At 40.8% G+C, this 17,464-nt stretch overlaps 1 protein-coding gene across 2 annotated transcripts in view; it reads right to left on the bottom strand.

The window, feature by feature from the left end:
• adkb (adenosine kinase b) overlaps nucleotides 1-14,902 on the bottom strand; it is a 100,209-nt gene extending 85,307 nt beyond the window's left edge. The window contains exons 1-4 of one of the 2 annotated variants that reach the window (XM_034211466.1): nucleotides 14,730-14,842; nucleotides 12,613-12,742; nucleotides 11,637-11,711; nucleotides 11,484-11,537 (exon numbers count right to left, since the gene is read on the bottom strand). In XM_034211466.1, coding sequence (XP_034067357.1) covers nucleotides 11,484-11,537; nucleotides 11,637-11,711; nucleotides 12,613-12,626 — 143 coding nt within the window. In that variant the 5' untranslated portion in view covers nucleotides 12,627-12,742; nucleotides 14,730-14,842. Of the gene's footprint in view, nucleotides 1-11,483; nucleotides 11,538-11,636; nucleotides 11,712-12,612; nucleotides 12,743-14,729 lie in introns of both variants that reach the window. The other variant, XM_034211458.1, reaches the window with a different exon arrangement.
• Between the last annotated feature and the right edge of the window lie 2,562 nt (nucleotides 14,903-17,464).

Here is a 17,464-nt window from a genome sequence, read left to right as displayed (position 1 = left end):
CACACACATGTACACATGCACATACCTACATACATGTATACAAAGACAGAACAGATAAATAAATAAAAATTAATATAACAAAAACAAACAGATAAAAAGAGACACAAGGAAGAAAAAAAAGAAAGAAAAAAACCAAACACATACATTCGTAGTTCCCCCCTTTTCTTCTTAATTTAGTGTCTTAAGTTCAGCTATGTAGGCTATCATAGAGCCCCAGACAGATTCAAATAGTTTTGAGGAGCCCCTCAGGTTATATTTAATCTTCTCCAAGTTCAGGTACAACATTAAATCTTTAAGCCATAGAGATGCTTATGAAATTGCATTTCATAAGCATCACAAATTAGCCAATACAAAATCCATTAGGCGAGGTTACACAGGTACAGTAGAAGAGCAGCTGTGAATATAGATAATGACATTTAGTAAAGACATTTGCGGTCTCCAGAGAATGGATCATAATGACTTCAAGCATAATTTGTATTTATAAACTATCAACATGTTATATATTCAACCAGTTCAACACAGGATACAATTACCAAATGCCAGTGAGTGTCAGTGGTAGTATGAACCAGGCATATGAACATAGCAAGCTGATACAATAATGTTAGCATCAACCATTTGAACTGCTAACCATTAATTTTGCTATCTTTTTTCAGAATGTGTCCAATCTTTTCATAACCATTCCCACCATTTATCTATTAGGGTACTTCTAACAATTTCAACCATTATCTGTTCATTTTAGTAATTTCTTGCACAATTGCTGAACATACTGTTCAGGTGTTTCTGCTTACAAGAATTTTTCAATTTTTGTGACATTCCAGGAGAAAGCTGTTTATGAAAATTGCGCAAAAAGAAAAGGCTGCGAGCAAATGCTGGATTTTGTTGGATGGGAAACTTGACCACAAATGTTGCTGGAGTTGAAAAGAGGCCGTTGGGGTTTAAATGCCAATTTGATAAAAGCAAAAGAGGAACATTACCCACAGATGGCTGTAGTTAGCCAGACACTATTAAAGCAAGATGAGTTATTTCGGAGGGAACTTGAACATCCTCAAAGGGATGCATGAAATAACAGAAACTATTCATCTTTCCAGATCGGCAGCCATTTTGTTTTTCACAAGTGATGTTTCAGAGCAATTAGGAAAACAAGTTCTACAATTTCCTTGTGTACAAAAACGCCATCGCCAGATCACTTGTTTAGGGAGAGACAACATCTGATTTAATGTGTGATGTCCATACAGCACAGTTTACAGATGAGTGTAACAGACACATTGAGTAAAGAAAACAGACATGACATTGGGGAGAGGGGAGTAAATACTTGCAGAGTTTTCAAACATAAGCCACGGGAACACCCTTGGGTTCCGAGTGAAATACTGAATGCGGGTTCTATAATTTTTGCATTTTCCCCATCATAGTGTCATTTCAAACATCAATAGCTTCAATGCTTAGGCGTAACATGATGCAAAGCTGGGCTATGTCGGCAGATATAGTCTTTATCTAGGGAGCTGAGTATGAATAATGTGTATTCTCCACATCTTCACACAAACAGCCTCCCAGGGGGCTGGCTATATAAACGTGTCCACCCTGCTAAGGAAATTGACCTAACTGCAGTCAAGATGATACGCCACATAAAAAAAGGTCCTTGGCTTTCTTTTTCAACTGTAAATTGAACACTTTACATTTGTGACTGTATTTAAATCATTGGTACAAATCCAAATGGCATGGTAAATAGTTCAGGGTGAACCATTACATTACCACTGGTGTTATGTGTAATTCCACATTAAATGAACTGTATAGGGTTTTTTGAGCAAGTACTTGAGTTTAATCCCAAGGGGTGCTGGGGTATGTAATGTCTGATACAGAGTTTTGATACATTCCCTTTTTTCAGAACAAAAACAACGTTTTTATCAGGGGTCGCAAGTTCTGGGGGAGCAAACCTGAATTTTAAAGTTGAAGCTAGAAAGAAGCTAGGTATATTGTATGCACTCCTGACAGGATTAATATGTATGCAAAGTGCATCATGGCTTACCAACACATGTCTGACAGAGGTGTTCAGTACTAGCACAACCTGGTTTAACAAGGCATGGCCGAATCTTGAGCGAGTGTGAAAGTAACCTTTACTGCTTCAAAGAAAGTCTGCATATCATGTCTCAAGGCAAGGGGTCTACCCAGGGCAGAATGTTCCTAATAAAGAAAAATATGTCAAGTGGAAAATATGCTAACCGGGAAAAAAAAATCCTTCCTGAGACACCTGTTATGACTCCTTGACAAAGGAAGAATTTGAGCACTTTGGGTGTTTATAACATGAAGGCAGCCGAGGGACTCCAGAACCCATTTCAAATAGACACACAGCTTCTGAGGATTTCAGACTTTTTTTCTTCCTAGAAGTATTTGCTCCACCTTTCAGTGCAGACAGCATGGGGCCCTGCTCTTGGACGCCTCGAAAATCCCATCCGAAAAGGAGCAGCTGCCTCGAGACCTTTACACCCGCAAACATCATGTGATCCCATAGTAGTGACACCGTAAACGGCCCCCGTGGCCATTTAGGAAGAGAAAATCCCTTTCTATCTACTGCAGACTAAGCTCCCTCAGTGAGGGGAGGGAGCGGAGAAAAAATTATTGTTTTGAACAAAATGTCCTCAGCCACTAACCTCTGCTTTTAAAACCGGCTAGTGTTTTTCAAAGGAAGAGCAATTCCAAGTATGCCATGCATTCCACTAATGTACAGACAGACTCTGTTAGAACACATGCTTTACCAAGGACTGACCCTGACCCCGGCTAAACACCACGCTTAACTAAAGGCATTGTGCTATTTTTCGTTCCCATAAGCTCCCACTTCAAGGCCAATAGAAGCACTTATTAAGCTTAAATCAAATTAGGGGAATTAGTCTACTGATATTAGTTGATAATATGTGAGAGTCTTACTAGAAAATTCATTCCTCTACATCCCACTGGCTTTTTGGGGGCAGTTCACACAAGTCAGGAACATCGTGTTGTTTACATTCCTGGAGACAGAGCCCCCACCGTTGTATCCCATCAAGGGAAATATGAGAGCTTCCAAAGTACGATGAGTGTTCTCTGCCCCGAGTGACTCATGAGTTCCTCTCTCACCTCCCCAAAAAAGCTCCAAGTAGATTATTTACACGAGGCAATAATTCAAGATTTGCTCCTCTAAGTCTCTTACACGGAGGGCAAGGCGAGCCCATTTACCCAATCCCTCTTCATTCTCCTTTTGATGTTAGCCTATCTCGATAAGACCGGATGAGTGCCCTAAAATCCCCGTCGAGTGATTTCACAGGAAGAACAAGTCTCTGTTAATCAATGGCTAGATTGGATCGGGATCCTCTGGAGTGGTCCGCCTGAAAGTCCTCCCGAGTGTTTGAGTGCACACCGGGGTAATTCATCGCTAATGATCACCGCAGCACCCGCTCTCCTGCGCTCGTCCTCATTTAATTGCCTAAACAGCTTACAAATCACACGGACAGGCAGGGAAACATGATCAAACAGCCCCCATCAGTAATCAGGGGAGGGCAAGTGGAGAAGTTAGAGGACTGGGGCTTCTGTGCTGCTCTCCTTGGGGATTTGGAAGGAGGAGGGTTGTACAGGAACCCTAAATTATCTGTTCAGTTAGAGCAGGCAGGTACATTTTAACAGGCAGACCCATCTTTCTCTCTCTGAAAGGGAGCTGTATGGCTAAAAGGCTTTGGTAATCCCAGTTTCAACACAGGCATCTGGAGTGGAGACAGGTTCCACCATTGATTAGATTCCCCAATCAGTGTGTGCATCCTACACCAGCATTTCTTGGTAGTCTGGCAGTACAAGGCCTGATGCACAGTAATTGTTTCCATAGGTCAGGCAGAGGAAAAACAGCTCGGGGACGTGATGAAAAGGAGATGGAAAGGGTGAGGAATATTGTTGTTTTTTCCCCCCAATTAAATTGTTTGTCAAAGCCTTCACAAAGGGTTACGCAGTTTATCTGTTTAAAATCAATACGCTCGTCTCAATGTGAAAGCTTGTCCCGACACAAGACAGGCCCATTCATTATTCTGTTCTGCGCGCTATCGCAGGGTTGAGCCTTATCTTTTCTTATTTCAAATCAATAATTATCTTCCACCGTGCTCGCTCGCGCTCCCCCTTAGAAATAGATGTGCTTTTCATTCAATGCCTGTAGAGTCTCTCTCTCTCTCTCTCTGTAGCAACTGGTGAAGAACGCAGAATAAATAGGACATTCTTATCAGTGGAACATTAGAGCAGGATGGGGATAGATGGCGAAGAATGAGACGCATAAAAGTACTGAACACAAATGAGTCATGATTGAAAGAGCGAGCGAGGCCTCGTTCCCGTCCTCTGACATCTTCTAATACACTACAGAGAGTGATGAATGTTGATTCGCACAAAAGCGTTACGATATCTCCATAGTTCAGGTATCTCAATCCATTTGGGTAAATCTCTGCTCCACAGAGAAAACCTGCCCCGGGTCCCCAGTGCACAAAACACGACTCCAGTGGCGATGAGCCTTTTTGCATTATAGACTGGATACACAATTAATGACTGCGCAATTACATGGTCATAATGGGTGAGTAATTGCATTAGAATGCAGGGACAACAAATGTGCATCCCTTTAATAATCGTCCGATCCAGCAGCCGCAGCCCATTTGTTGGAAGTAACCGACGACTGCTGTTTGTACTTAATTAGGCTGCACTCAAGGATTAGGCGGCGGGGGCAAAAGCTGGTCATGGAGGATGAGTTCATATTATTTCCTCCTAAAATGTCACAGCTTTTTGGCTTCACGCTGCAGAGGGTGGCGTTGTTTGTCACACTGTACTGTGTGGATGTGGGAGAGGGAGTGTGAGTGTGTGTGTGAGGACATGAAGGAGAGAGTGGGAAGACGGAGCGTGTAAGCAAGGACGAAGCTTCTGGCGTTCTCTTGAGGATTGAGATTTGAAGCCAGAGCACAAAGCCTTTGAGACATTCTCCTTATCGGGGAGGTTGATACCAGGATCTTGGTGATTCAGAGCGCTTCTTGTGAATAATTCCACCAACACCCCCTACTGCGGGGACCATATGGCCCAGTGTGAACTTTAAACACACGGGGAGTGTTGCTGTTCACCAGTCAGGCCTCCTCTCTCTACCCCCGCACAGCTAGGTGTAGAGAAATTATCAGCACAGATAGTTACTAACTAGCCTACATGTGTACCGGCTGCTGCCATCATTGGCTTTTTCCTGTGTGGCTGCTGGGGATCAAAGATGACTAAAAATAGCCCTGAGCATGATTTTCTGAACTGAACATGCTGTATGCACTGGCTGAGACGCCCACATTTTAATTATAAAACGCTCTTTAAAAAAAAGAGAGAGTCGGGAGGGAGAGAAGGGGAGGAGAGGGGGGACGCCCACATGCACAGAGATGTGGATTATGTTTGTTACACTCCCTTTGACTTGTGATGTTTCCTTCTGGCACCACCTGCTGGCAGCCACTATCAACAAGAGGGAGGCATTTGAAGAGGACAAGCTTTAATTATGATTGCATCAGCCATCGCTCATGATGCAGCATGTATGCTTCAAATGCACACAAATCTCCCCTCTTTCATCGTGTCTCCTTTATTTTTTCATTATTTGAAAAGTTTCCCCGTTTTATAATCCAATAGGTCTAGATCCACATTTCTTACAGATGAGTACAGCTCTGGTGAGCATGTCAGATTTATGCAAGCGCCCTAAATCGTCAGATTCATGCATATCAATAAAACATCAAGAGCAACGCGGTTGGCGGCTGAAAATGTTTCTGATGTCTCAATTACCAGTTGAATGCCATTAATCTCTGCTCACTCTCTGTGGCTCAGAGGTTGGCTGATGAATGCAGGCCCACGACCTTTGGCCCCCGGCGGCAGGGGGGAGCCGGATGTTGTGACCCCCCAGTGGGCCGGCGGAGGTGAGTTTAAGTACTGTAGTACACTCAGCCTCAGCAACAGACAAGGGAGCGGGGAAGTAAAAAAAAAAAAAGGGGGGGAGGGGGGGTTGTAATGTGTCTACACACTCAGTCAAGCATGAGTGCATCCAGTGAAGTGGCACCATGGCAAGCACATGCAGCTTCTGCACGCATGCTTGCATGTGAGCACACACACAAACACTTGCTACTCCTGACACACCCGAATAACTCCGCTGGGGGTTTCTAGTACTCAATATTCCCTTCGATATATATTATAAAAACAAAACAAAACAAAAAAACAAAACAAGAGTCAAGTGTGTTTACAGAGCAGACACACACACACACACACACACACACACCCAGGAGCCAGAGTGTTTAGCATGTACTCAGTGAGAGGGGCCTTTGTTGTTTTCCTCCCAGTAAGCAGATTGAGCTGCACGGCAGCAGCAGGGGTGTGTAAGATGTACACAGACAGCGGGGTGTGTGAGTGGAGAGGCACCTCCACTGATCTCCTGTGTCGTGTGATGATGTGTGTGTGATGTGTGTCTCAATCCAGCGCTGATCCCCCTGAGTCAGCCCTGTCAGTGATATGAGCCTGCCTCCCGCCCTCCCTCCCTCCCTTTCGCCATCCGGAATGCTAATAACAGCCAGCCACTAACACTGCACCCTGAATTATTCATGCAGCAGAGGGTCACACGGCATAATGAGGAGTTTACTCTCATTCTGGATGCGATTGTGACGCTGCTAATCTGCATTTAGCACAGAGAAAGGGAGAAAAAGGAAGGAGATGGGGGGGGACGAGAGGAGGAGGAGGAGGGAGGATGAGCACTGATGAACTTAATTGCTGTGAGCAAACAACCTCTGAAAAGAGTCACGCCATCATCCAGAGATGAGAAAGTAAACAATTAATTATCATCGGACAGAGAGTCATAAAACAAATGTTTGAACGCAACTAATATTTAGGAGCCGGCTGATCTTTTTCTCCCTCCAAGAGGTGACAATACACTCAGTGTAACAATGACTCACTCATTGGACACACTAATAATCATTAGCTCTAATATGATATGGTTAACAAGCCCAAGAGGGTTAGGGTGAATGCTATATTATGTATTGCTGTGTGTTCTAAACACCCTTTAATGCCTAGTTATCCTATAATAAAATGTCTATTTGCCCACATTATTATGCCCTGCAGAAAGAGGCATGTTTTCATTATATTGACATGTTTCCTTTTTAAAGACGCCTTGGGTTACAAACAGTAGGCTACTGCTGCCACCTGCTGGGCAGAATAGGTGCATTCCCTTTTACTGAAATTCAATACAGAGCAAAGAGAAGAAAGGGACATTACAATGAATATTTTATTCAAAAAGCGAATAACATTGCTTCACTTAAAATAAACTGTGATTTTATTTGTCTGATTAACTGAGATCAAGACAAAATACTGAACATATAAGACACATTTTTACAAGTTCTAGAGTCCATAATTCAGACACCCTTGAGTCAGTGTCAAACATACAATAGACAATAACTCTGACTCTTTTCACAGAAGACAGCATGGACAACACCAGGCCAGCAAAGTCGATTTACTTATGATCAATGACACCGCAGTTTTTCCTGCTCTAGTAAGCACAAATGTCTGCTGTGAATTTCTCCCACTGTAATATACAATGATACGTGTCCAAGCATGCAGAAAAGGAAGTCAAACACATCGCTTTGGGTAGTTGGTTTCCTCTCAAACCGCAATATCAACACGCCCGGGGCATCCTCCGAAAAACCAGCATCTACTGAATAGAAGCTGCTGCTTTCAGACCACCATGGAAGAACCAACAAAAGCACTTACAAGACCCGTGAGTTTACTGCAACCAACCACCATAATGTTAACAATGTATGAAAATACAAATATTGAGAAACAGCAGCTGCCTTATTAATAGTAACTTGGTATTTCTTTCATTTGATGCACTTAGTAGACAGGAGAAGATATAAATACAGAGAGAAAACATGAAATACAACAAACCACCAGGACCGGAAACAAACCAGGACATTGTGATTTTCTGGTATGCGTCCTAACCACTAGATAACCAAAGAAACTCAGTGAACTAATGTTTTTTTTTCAACAGAGCAGAAACACCCCTAGCTTTCCTCAGAAGAGGATTAGGGCCACATGAAAAAAAAAAAGTGGGGATGTGGAAAAACAAAAAATTCTGAGAAAAAAAAGTCTGAATTCTGACTTTTTTCTCAGAAAAGAAAAAAAACATTTTTTGTTCACATCCTCAAATATTTATTTTCATGTGGCCCTAATCCTCTTCCATAGATTTCTGTAGAACTTCCGCAATTGTTTGTCTTTTATATAGTTGAGAAAAAGCCACCAGCAAATTATCTTGATTTTTGATTGATGACAAAAATTGAAAAAGTAATGTCCCGTTAATCAACCAATTTCCTTAGTATAATAAAAAAAACCTAAAGCGTTAAGAATTGAAACTTGTAAAACATTAGGCGCGAAATGAAAAAGCATCAAAAGTCACATTCGAGGCTTTTCCTGGAAGAAAAAAACCATTAAGTCCCTAGGCTGTACTAACAGGCATGTTGATGGTTTCTACAGCAGGCCATTCCTCAGCCACAACAGGATTATATGGGCTCTGCTGTGACTAGATAATTGAATTCAGGCATGGCCACAGCGCACTGCATCCAATGATCTCCCTCCCACCGGGGTGATGGGGAGAAAAAATGAATCGCGTTACACTCTATAGATTTAGAAGCACAACAGTAGTGTGAGTCAGTCGACTACACTTGTAAGTCTATTGTGGCCTTTTAAGTGTTATTTGTCCCAACACTTCCGTCAAATTATTTCTCTTCCATGGACCAATGACCTTGTGAATGACCTCTTTGCACTTTGTAGTCATTCTTAATAGGAAAACTCACAATCACAGCATGTCAAGTTGTTTTTAAATTGACTTTACTGCTGTATGTTGATAACTAATGTGATGGAAATGACCACATGTACAAATTGACAGACATGAGGGTGGGTCGCTGCTGTGTGTGGTGTTGGAGGGGACATGCATTGAAATGCATTGTGCTGGGAATAAACCACCAAAGCCTCATGTTAATCCTGGCCTGACCTTGTGCAGAATGTGGAGGGAACGGTGTCTGTGGGGCCAAAGATAACACCGCTGCTTTGTGCCGGAGGAGAACAACAGTGCTGATGATGCTGCTTTGTGCTGCTGCTGCCCCCCCCCCCAAGGTCACATGAGTCCCTTTGTCAAATAACAAGACCTAACGAGGTAGCCTTTTATAAGTGTACAGACGATCTAATGTACCGATGCGTCTTTTTTATTCTTTATGTACACCTCAGGTGCTTTATGGTTTTATTATTACTGCACTGTGATTTACTTTTAATTGTCTGGACGCACTGAACAGATCTTTATAGCATATCAGGAATTGTTTTTCCTGATATTAAAAGTCATAAATCTAGAAATAGATCAGAAGAAACCTGTGCCAAGGCTGCATACTCAACATTTTAACAATAAAGAATGTTTACAGCTGTTAAATATGCAGCTGGATCAAACATAATACATAATAATGAAAAGGGTTGCAGATGTTTTCATTCGAGTGAAACATAAATTGCTAATTTAAAGTTCATGTACATGGATAAACAGCCAGACTGTATGTTTGAAAACGACTTTCTTTAAAACGTTATACTATTCTGCTATTTCTTTGCCAGATGTTTAAGCCAAGTCTTTCATAATTCATGTTATGAATAGGTGCATTTGGCAGCTCAAAGCCATTATTATTTATATGATATGTAATTGTAGTAACAAAAGTAGTGTCTCCAGTAAACAGTAACCCTGTAAATATTCTGGATTCCAACTGCTGTTCCCTTAAAAAGGTGAGATCCCTTTCCTCTGTGCTTACTAATATCAAATTAATGGTCCAGATAATACGACTGTTCGGACATAGATGTATTGTCAAAATAAATTTGGACTGTAGAACCATTTTTAGTAGGTGCTGGACCTAGTGGGAGATATGTGTGATTTATCCTGAGACCAGCAGGAACAATTATATTTAAGAAAGTGAAAGTTCTGCACTTTGACCTCCCTGCACTTAACCACTGCAGAGGTGCCCTTGAGCAAGATACCAAACTGCCAAGTGGAGCAGCTCAGTGGCCGGCAAAGAGTTATGTGGTTATCTTACATCCAACAGATAAGAAGGTGGTTGTACTGAGCAGCGTGGAGGTGTGAATGTGCCTGAGTGAGAGTGTGAATGTACTCCTGTAGAGAGCATTTGGGCTATAAAAAGGCCTAAACAAGTCAGTCTTATAAGAGTAAATAATAACTTATTACCCAACAGATCCACCAAGGAAGTTGTGTTTTCTGCCTTAATATTTGTCCTGTCTGTTAATTGAAACATCTACAATGAAATGTCTTTGAAAGTTGGACCACATGTAAAAAGTAAAACAGAAACGGGTGAGTGTTTTGCAAATCCAGGAGTTTTTCAACTGTTATTTTTCAGAATTGTGATGTACATAAGGTCTTTTTTAATAAATTACTTTTTGCTGATGAAATACTGCACTTGAAAAACAAATGGCACCCTTCCTGGTATAAATATCATCTCTACTCAATAATTTCAGTTTAGTCTAGAATATGCATAATACAAATCATTAATACGTGTGTCCAAAGCTTAATTCTCTAAAAAAAAATATTAAAAAAACCTTGATGCGTATGCAATGTAAAACGTTGTCAGTTAGTTTTGTTTATTTTGCTGCTAAGGAAAGTATTACATATTAAATCATAACTAATAAACAACCTAATTTCATAAAGGCAAATGCATAATAACATTTAAAATATCCCAAATTATGAATATTGGATTTTCTTAAGTATGTCAAAAGTGTTTAATCCTTTAAGCTTGATTTCAACACCTGCCTCTCACTATCATCTTACGTACAGATGGTGCACTTTTTACGTCTGCACTAAAATGAACACCAGCAAATTCCTTGAAAGACACCATCTGCACATCAAAGACAAGGAAGAGGTCAGTCAGTAATTAAAGTTCTGTATTTTTAAATTATGGTCTCTGTTGTTTACAGTTTTGTTTACCTTTAGGTGCACATTCAAAAGTGCTATGTTCAGGGACACGCAACCCCGTTTTCGAGGAAGGCTATAATATTACTGATGCATCTGCTAGCAGCGTGAAGGAGAGAGGGTCTGGATGGGAAGGGGCTTGCATGCTCAGAAAAGCCCTTCTTGGTATAAGTTATCATATATTCATTTTTGTGTAAAACTGATGACATGCTTTTTAACTTGTAGTAAAACATTATTTTATGTAGAACTACTATTTAGCCCAAAGCCGTAGTAAATTCAGAGGCATCTTGGTATGGTTTGGCTCAAATTCAGAATGATAAAAATGTGTGGGTGTGTCAGGTTCTCAGGCTGCCAAAAACAGGGGGTTGATTTATAACTTGGCTATTTTGAGTATGGCTTAGTGTCAAGATGGTAGTAGTGAGGGTATGAATGACCGGTCTATCCCTTATTTGGTTCCATGTAATTTTAACACTTTGCGTTAGCAAAGACTCACAGGGCTTTGTGGTGTTCTTCAGCGAGGATCTGGTCATTAAGCTTCAGTCCAAACCTTTATTCGAGAACAGGGAAAATATGTCAGTGCATTTTGGTCAGATACAACAGAAATGGGGGAAAAAAACTGTGAATAAAATCTGTTGTTTAAGCTTACTTGTCAAGGAAATCTTTGTCCACAACAGCTGAAATGTCCAGCAGGGGATTTCCCATCCCAAAGAGTGTGTTTTCACTGTTGGGGGACAAACATGTATTGTATTATGTACACTCCTACTCACGAGCTGAGGACAAAAACAGTCGTTGTGAATCAAAAAATCTGTTTCCGATTTCTTGAATTGAGTCACTGAAACTTTGATGAGGGAAGAACCTAGGCTTCGGCTCTGTTGCCTGACTGTCTCTCTACAGTAAACATGAGGACTAAATAAATATACATAAACATGTTCAATTGCAAACTAATGACCTCATTGCAGACAAATAAGGGATTTTTTTGTATTGTGTTTGGGAGATATCACTACTCAGCTGACAAGGATAAATGTAAAGGGGACAATTGTTGCTTATTTTAACCCCATTTAGATAGAGATTAGTCAAATGAAAAGCAGGAAGTCATGAACGTTGAAAAGATCAAAATAAAGGATTATCATTCTCTGAGCAACAGATGTGTCAAGTGCAGACATGTGCAGCTCATGTGCCGTTCATACATGCAGCATGCTTTCACTAGACTGGTGTGTAAAAGCAGGACAAACAGTATTCAGTTTGAGTTGTTTCGATAGCATTTACCCATGTGACCCTTTCATGAAATACTTCTCAGCTACAATATATCATAGAAGTCAAATGTTTCCCAGTCCCACTCTTCACAACAGTTCACCTACCTTTCATAAAACACAAGACACAACAAATATGATGTCTGGTTTACACAGATAATTTTGCAGCAGTTTGGCTTTTATGTAATTCACTCTGATTGTAATACTTAAGTCTATGCCCAAAACTCTGAAATGTGTTACGCTTTGTTGCTGGGTTTTTAATCAAACTATTAAAAGACTGGCAGTGCTGTGAGCACATTTCAGAAAAGACAATCATCAATGCAAACTTGTAACCTGTGGAAAGTCTGGAGGATTTTGTCATTTGGATCTTACCTTGGAGTTGGCATGATGTCAGAAAACTCAGCGCCTTATCTGATGAATAAACTCAAACGCTTTCTTCACTCTGTCAAAGCAATGTGCTTTTTGAGTACAGGAACTGCAGCTGCACTTTTGTCAACTCTCACTGGTTGGTAGAGGATAAGGGCGGGCTTTAGTATCATCGAGCCATATGATTGGCTACACATTGTTCCAATGATAGAAAGGTTTCTGTGTTGTGTTTGAGTCCAATGGGAAAGGAAATGGACTCTTTGGTAACACTAATACAAGTGATGAAGTAACAAATGAAATATATTGATTTGAAAAATATATTCTGCTATTGTTAAACTATTCACATAACATGTTATTTTGTATTGATTTAAAAAACTATTTAAGTTTTGTAGCTGTATACAAACTACTGTAAACATGTATTTTGTTGCTCTTCTATCTTTAAAATGTTGTTGAATTCCATCTAAATGGGAGTAAGTAGTAATAACCAGTTCTAAACCCAAATGTGTTTTGTATACAAAATAATACCTAATTGGCTCTATTGTAAACTTGGCAGCACAAGTTAATTCTAGTTTTCTTATATAAAAAGGAATACATTTGTACAATTTGAGTTTGACTTGAAGTTATTTCATTGAGGAATATTTAAATATTTGGAGTGGTGTGTTGTTATAGTAGTATAATATCACTTGGTGAGCAACTGACCTCCTTTTTATGTCAACTTAACTAAAGCAAAATATGCAGTGAGTAATGGCATTGGGATGTTAGCCTACAATAACAATTTAAAGTGGAAATAAAGGTTACAAGACCAAACCATACGGATCATATTACACCCATTCCAGCCTCAAACTGCTTGCCTAAGTTGAAGTTCTTGTTTTTTGTTGAACTATGGCCTTTAACCTGCTGACGTTACAGAACGAAATGTTGCTATACCAGTTTGTGCAAGACATGAAACGCAAACCCACAAAACTATGCCAAACAGAGAGTGTTCCCAACAATTTAACTGTAGCTCAGGCTATGTCCTATTAAAGCAATTCAGTAAGAGGTAACCGGGCAACATTGCATTGATTGTGCACCCAGCATAAATAATATTAGGATCTGGAAACTGAAGGAGAAACATGATATTCAGCCAGCAACCATTTTAGGATTTAGGCATAGGCTATATATAAACACACAATTGAGATGAATGCATTACCTTTGCCAAGAGCCATTTAAGTATGTAAATAATTGATTATTATTGTCTTGAAACATTTACTTGCAATTGTAACTGTGTTGTTCTTGTACTGTATGCACTACATATTTTTGTCAGAATATTACAGAAACTGCAGACTATTACATTTAAAAACAGAGTTTCCTTAAGTCACGTGAACGCCGAACCATTAACTTCACATTATGCAAAATGTCAACAAGACACTAGCTGCATGCCAGCACTGTAATGGTATGCTAATGTGCTTCATTGCGGACGAGGAGACACACGTAATTGACAAAATACTGAAGCGGTGGACTAATGGTGTAATTTAAAGTATAAAGATTCACTTTAAATGGCTATTCTTTATACTTCATATTTGGCTAAATTATTATTTTTTAGACCGAACGGTTACAAGTATTGTCTTCGTTTTTTCACAGTTTGCAGTTCCTGCTGTGCGTGTTTTGAAATTTAAGTAGCTTAATAAAACTTTCATGTTTAATGTAAATTCAAATTGAAATGCCATTCCCTTCACTGACAGCATTAACTTTGACTCACGCCTTTTACAACAAAATCAATGTTTTCACACCAATATGTCGATTTTCCATATAACCGTAACATTTGTTCCTCTTTTTTTCTAAGGATTGTATGTTGGATAAGGCTACATTATTGTCTCTGGATCATGTGATGACCCCAGCCTCTCCTGCTAGCTTCGGTTAGCATCGTTATGACTTAACAATATATGTTAAATGCTAACAGCGGTGTCGCCTTAATACTTGATGTAACGTTCAAATGTTCAGACTGCTTAGCCCCTCATCACCCTGCACCTCCTACTGACATTTAACACAACACCGGAAATGTTAGCATGAATTAAGAGCTAGCAACAGCAGCTAACTATGCAGAGGACCATCCGTCAAACAGCCCAATACTGTCGTGTTATTACCTTAACGCTGTTGTCATCCCTGTCGACATGTTTGGTTCTTCGTATGATATGTTTGTTAAATCAACGACGACTGTGTTGACGCTGCAGAGCCCGGGAAGCCGGTGCTGTATGTGGGGTTAGAGGAGCGAGAGGCTGCAGCTTCCTCCTTCTCCTCGGATGATAATGAGTAAATTGACAAACAGCCTGCTACCCAGAGAGAAAATTAATTGTAATTTTAAGGAAAGGGTCAGTTTTAGCTCGCTACTTTCTCCTAGCCAAGCCAATTCGACTCGCATAAAGAGGAGAAAACGATATAGTTATCTCGCGTTATCGCAGTGATTACTCTTATCACCTGGATGAAGTTCAATTTAAGTGTGCACATATCTCACAGGAGACAAATCATGTTTAATGTGTAAGGAAGAGGAGTGGAAGATACATACAGTATATTAACATAGTACTTTACATTATTTAACACAGTGTAGCCAAGTTGTAGCCCTAATCAAGAGATTTATATCTTAAAATATGTCTTAGTTGAGTTTTAAAAAACACAGTAGCCTACAGCTACCGTGTTAGTTAGTTTTCTGTTGAATATTCGACGGACAATGATGTACTCCATATTATAAATTACTATACTAAGACAAAAGGGACACACCTCTTTATTGGATTGTGTTGAAGTTCTACTGTCAAAGGCTTCCATGTCATATGAACGTAAGACTCCAAATCAATGCAGTATTGTTTGAGTACAGTGGTTTTAGGATACTATATTTTATTGGAGTTTAGGTTATGTGATATGAAAATGTTTAGAAAATTCTGCAATCTAATACTTCTGAATTTGCAAACCATTGTTTTGTTAGTTTTACCACCTTTTGTTTTAGTTTATTGACATTAGGGGCATGCAAAAGACACACCTAGGGGCATGCAACATTAACGTAGAGGACAATAAGTTGGTTTCTGTTGTTCCAGGCAAAATATAATGCTGCTGCCATGTGTAGTCGGCTGTGTAAACTGTACATTATGAGCAGGCCTTTTGGACGGTGACAGGATTTAATGAAAATAATAAAGGGCCAGTAGAGACCACAGCAACTTCTTCATGTCACAGGGTCCCTTAGTGGGACAATTAAGCCATTGGTAACGCAAACGCAGAAACATTTAAGTTTATTTCACTGTGGAATTAGAGATAATTTGTTGATAAAGTACCGGAGTAAAATTCAGAACAAGCTGAGCCCTCACATAATGCAGACTGCTCACTGAAACATATGCATAATACCTGCAGGCTGATCATGTGTTGAAACAGTGACATACTAATACACTGAACAAAAATATAAATGCAACACTTTTGTTTTTGCTCCCATTTTTCATGAGATGAACTCAAAGATCTAAAACATTTTCTATATACACAAAATAACCATTTCTCTCAAATATTGTTCACAAATCTGAAAAAATCTGTGATAGTGAGCACATCTCCTTTGCCGAGATAATCCATCCCACTTCACAGGTGTGGCATATCAAGATGCTGATTAGACAGCACCCCTAGTTTCCACCGGGTCCGTCTGCGGCGCGTTACGGCTGCGCCCGCAAGGATCGCGGCCACTCTAGTCAATGGGTGCCATTCCACCAGACGCGCCGCGTTACGGCTCAGACGCGTCCCGTCTCCAAAGGCGCTTCAGAGAATTTGGCAGTACATCCAACCGGCCACAACCGCAGACCACGTGTAACCACACCAGCCCAGGGGACCTCCACATCCAGCATGTTCAATCACCTCCAAGATCGTCTGAGACCAGCCACTCGGACAGCTGCTGCAACAATCGGTTTGCATAACCAAAGAATTTCTGCACAAACTGTCAGAAACCGTCTCAGGGAAGCTCATCTGCATGCTCGTCGTCCTCATCGGGGTCTCGACCTGACTCCGGTTCGTCGTCGTAACCGTCTTGAGTGGGCAAATGCTCACATTCGATGGCGTCTGGCACGTTGGAGAGGTGTTCTCTTCACGGATGAATCCCGGTGTTCACTGTTCAGGGCAGATGGCAGACAGCGTGTGTGGCGTCGTGTGGGTGAGCGGTTTCCTGATGTCAATGTTGTGAATCGAGTGGCCCATGGTGGTGGTGGGGTTATGGTATGGGCAGGCGTATGTTATGGACGACGAACACAGGTGCATTTTATTGATGGCATTGTGAATGCACAGAGATACCGTGACGAGATCCTGAGGCCCATTGTTGTGCCATTCATCCACAACCATCATCACCTCATGTTGCAGCATGATAATGCACGGCCCCATGTTGCAAGGATCTGTACACAATTCCTGGAGGCTGAAAACATCCCAGTTATTGCATAGCCAGCATACTCACCGGACATGTCACCCATTGAGCATGTTTGGGATGCTCTGGATCGGCGTATACGACAGCGTGTTCCAGTTCCTGCCAATATCCAGCAACTTGGCACAGCCATTGAAGAGGAGTGGACCAACATTCCACAGGCCACAATCAACAACCTGATCAACTCTATGCGAAGGAGATGTGTTGCACTGCGTGAGGCAAATGGTGGTCAGACCTGATACTGACTGGTTTTCAGACCCCCCCAATAAAGCAAAACTGCACGTTTCAGAGTGGCCTTTTATTGTGGCCAGCCTAAGGCACACCTGTGCAATAATCATGCTGTCTAATCAGCATCTTGATATGCCACACCTGTGAGGTGGGATGGATTATCTTGGCAAAGGAGAAGTGCTCACTATCAGATTTTTTCAGATTTGTGAACAATAT

Source organism: Gymnodraco acuticeps, unplaced genomic scaffold (assembly GCF_902827175.1).
Source record: "Gymnodraco acuticeps unplaced genomic scaffold, fGymAcu1.1, whole genome shotgun sequence".
Lineage (NCBI taxonomy): Eukaryota > Metazoa > Chordata > Actinopteri > Perciformes > Bathydraconidae > Gymnodraco > Gymnodraco acuticeps.
This window is presented reverse-complemented; position numbering and strand designations above follow the sequence as displayed.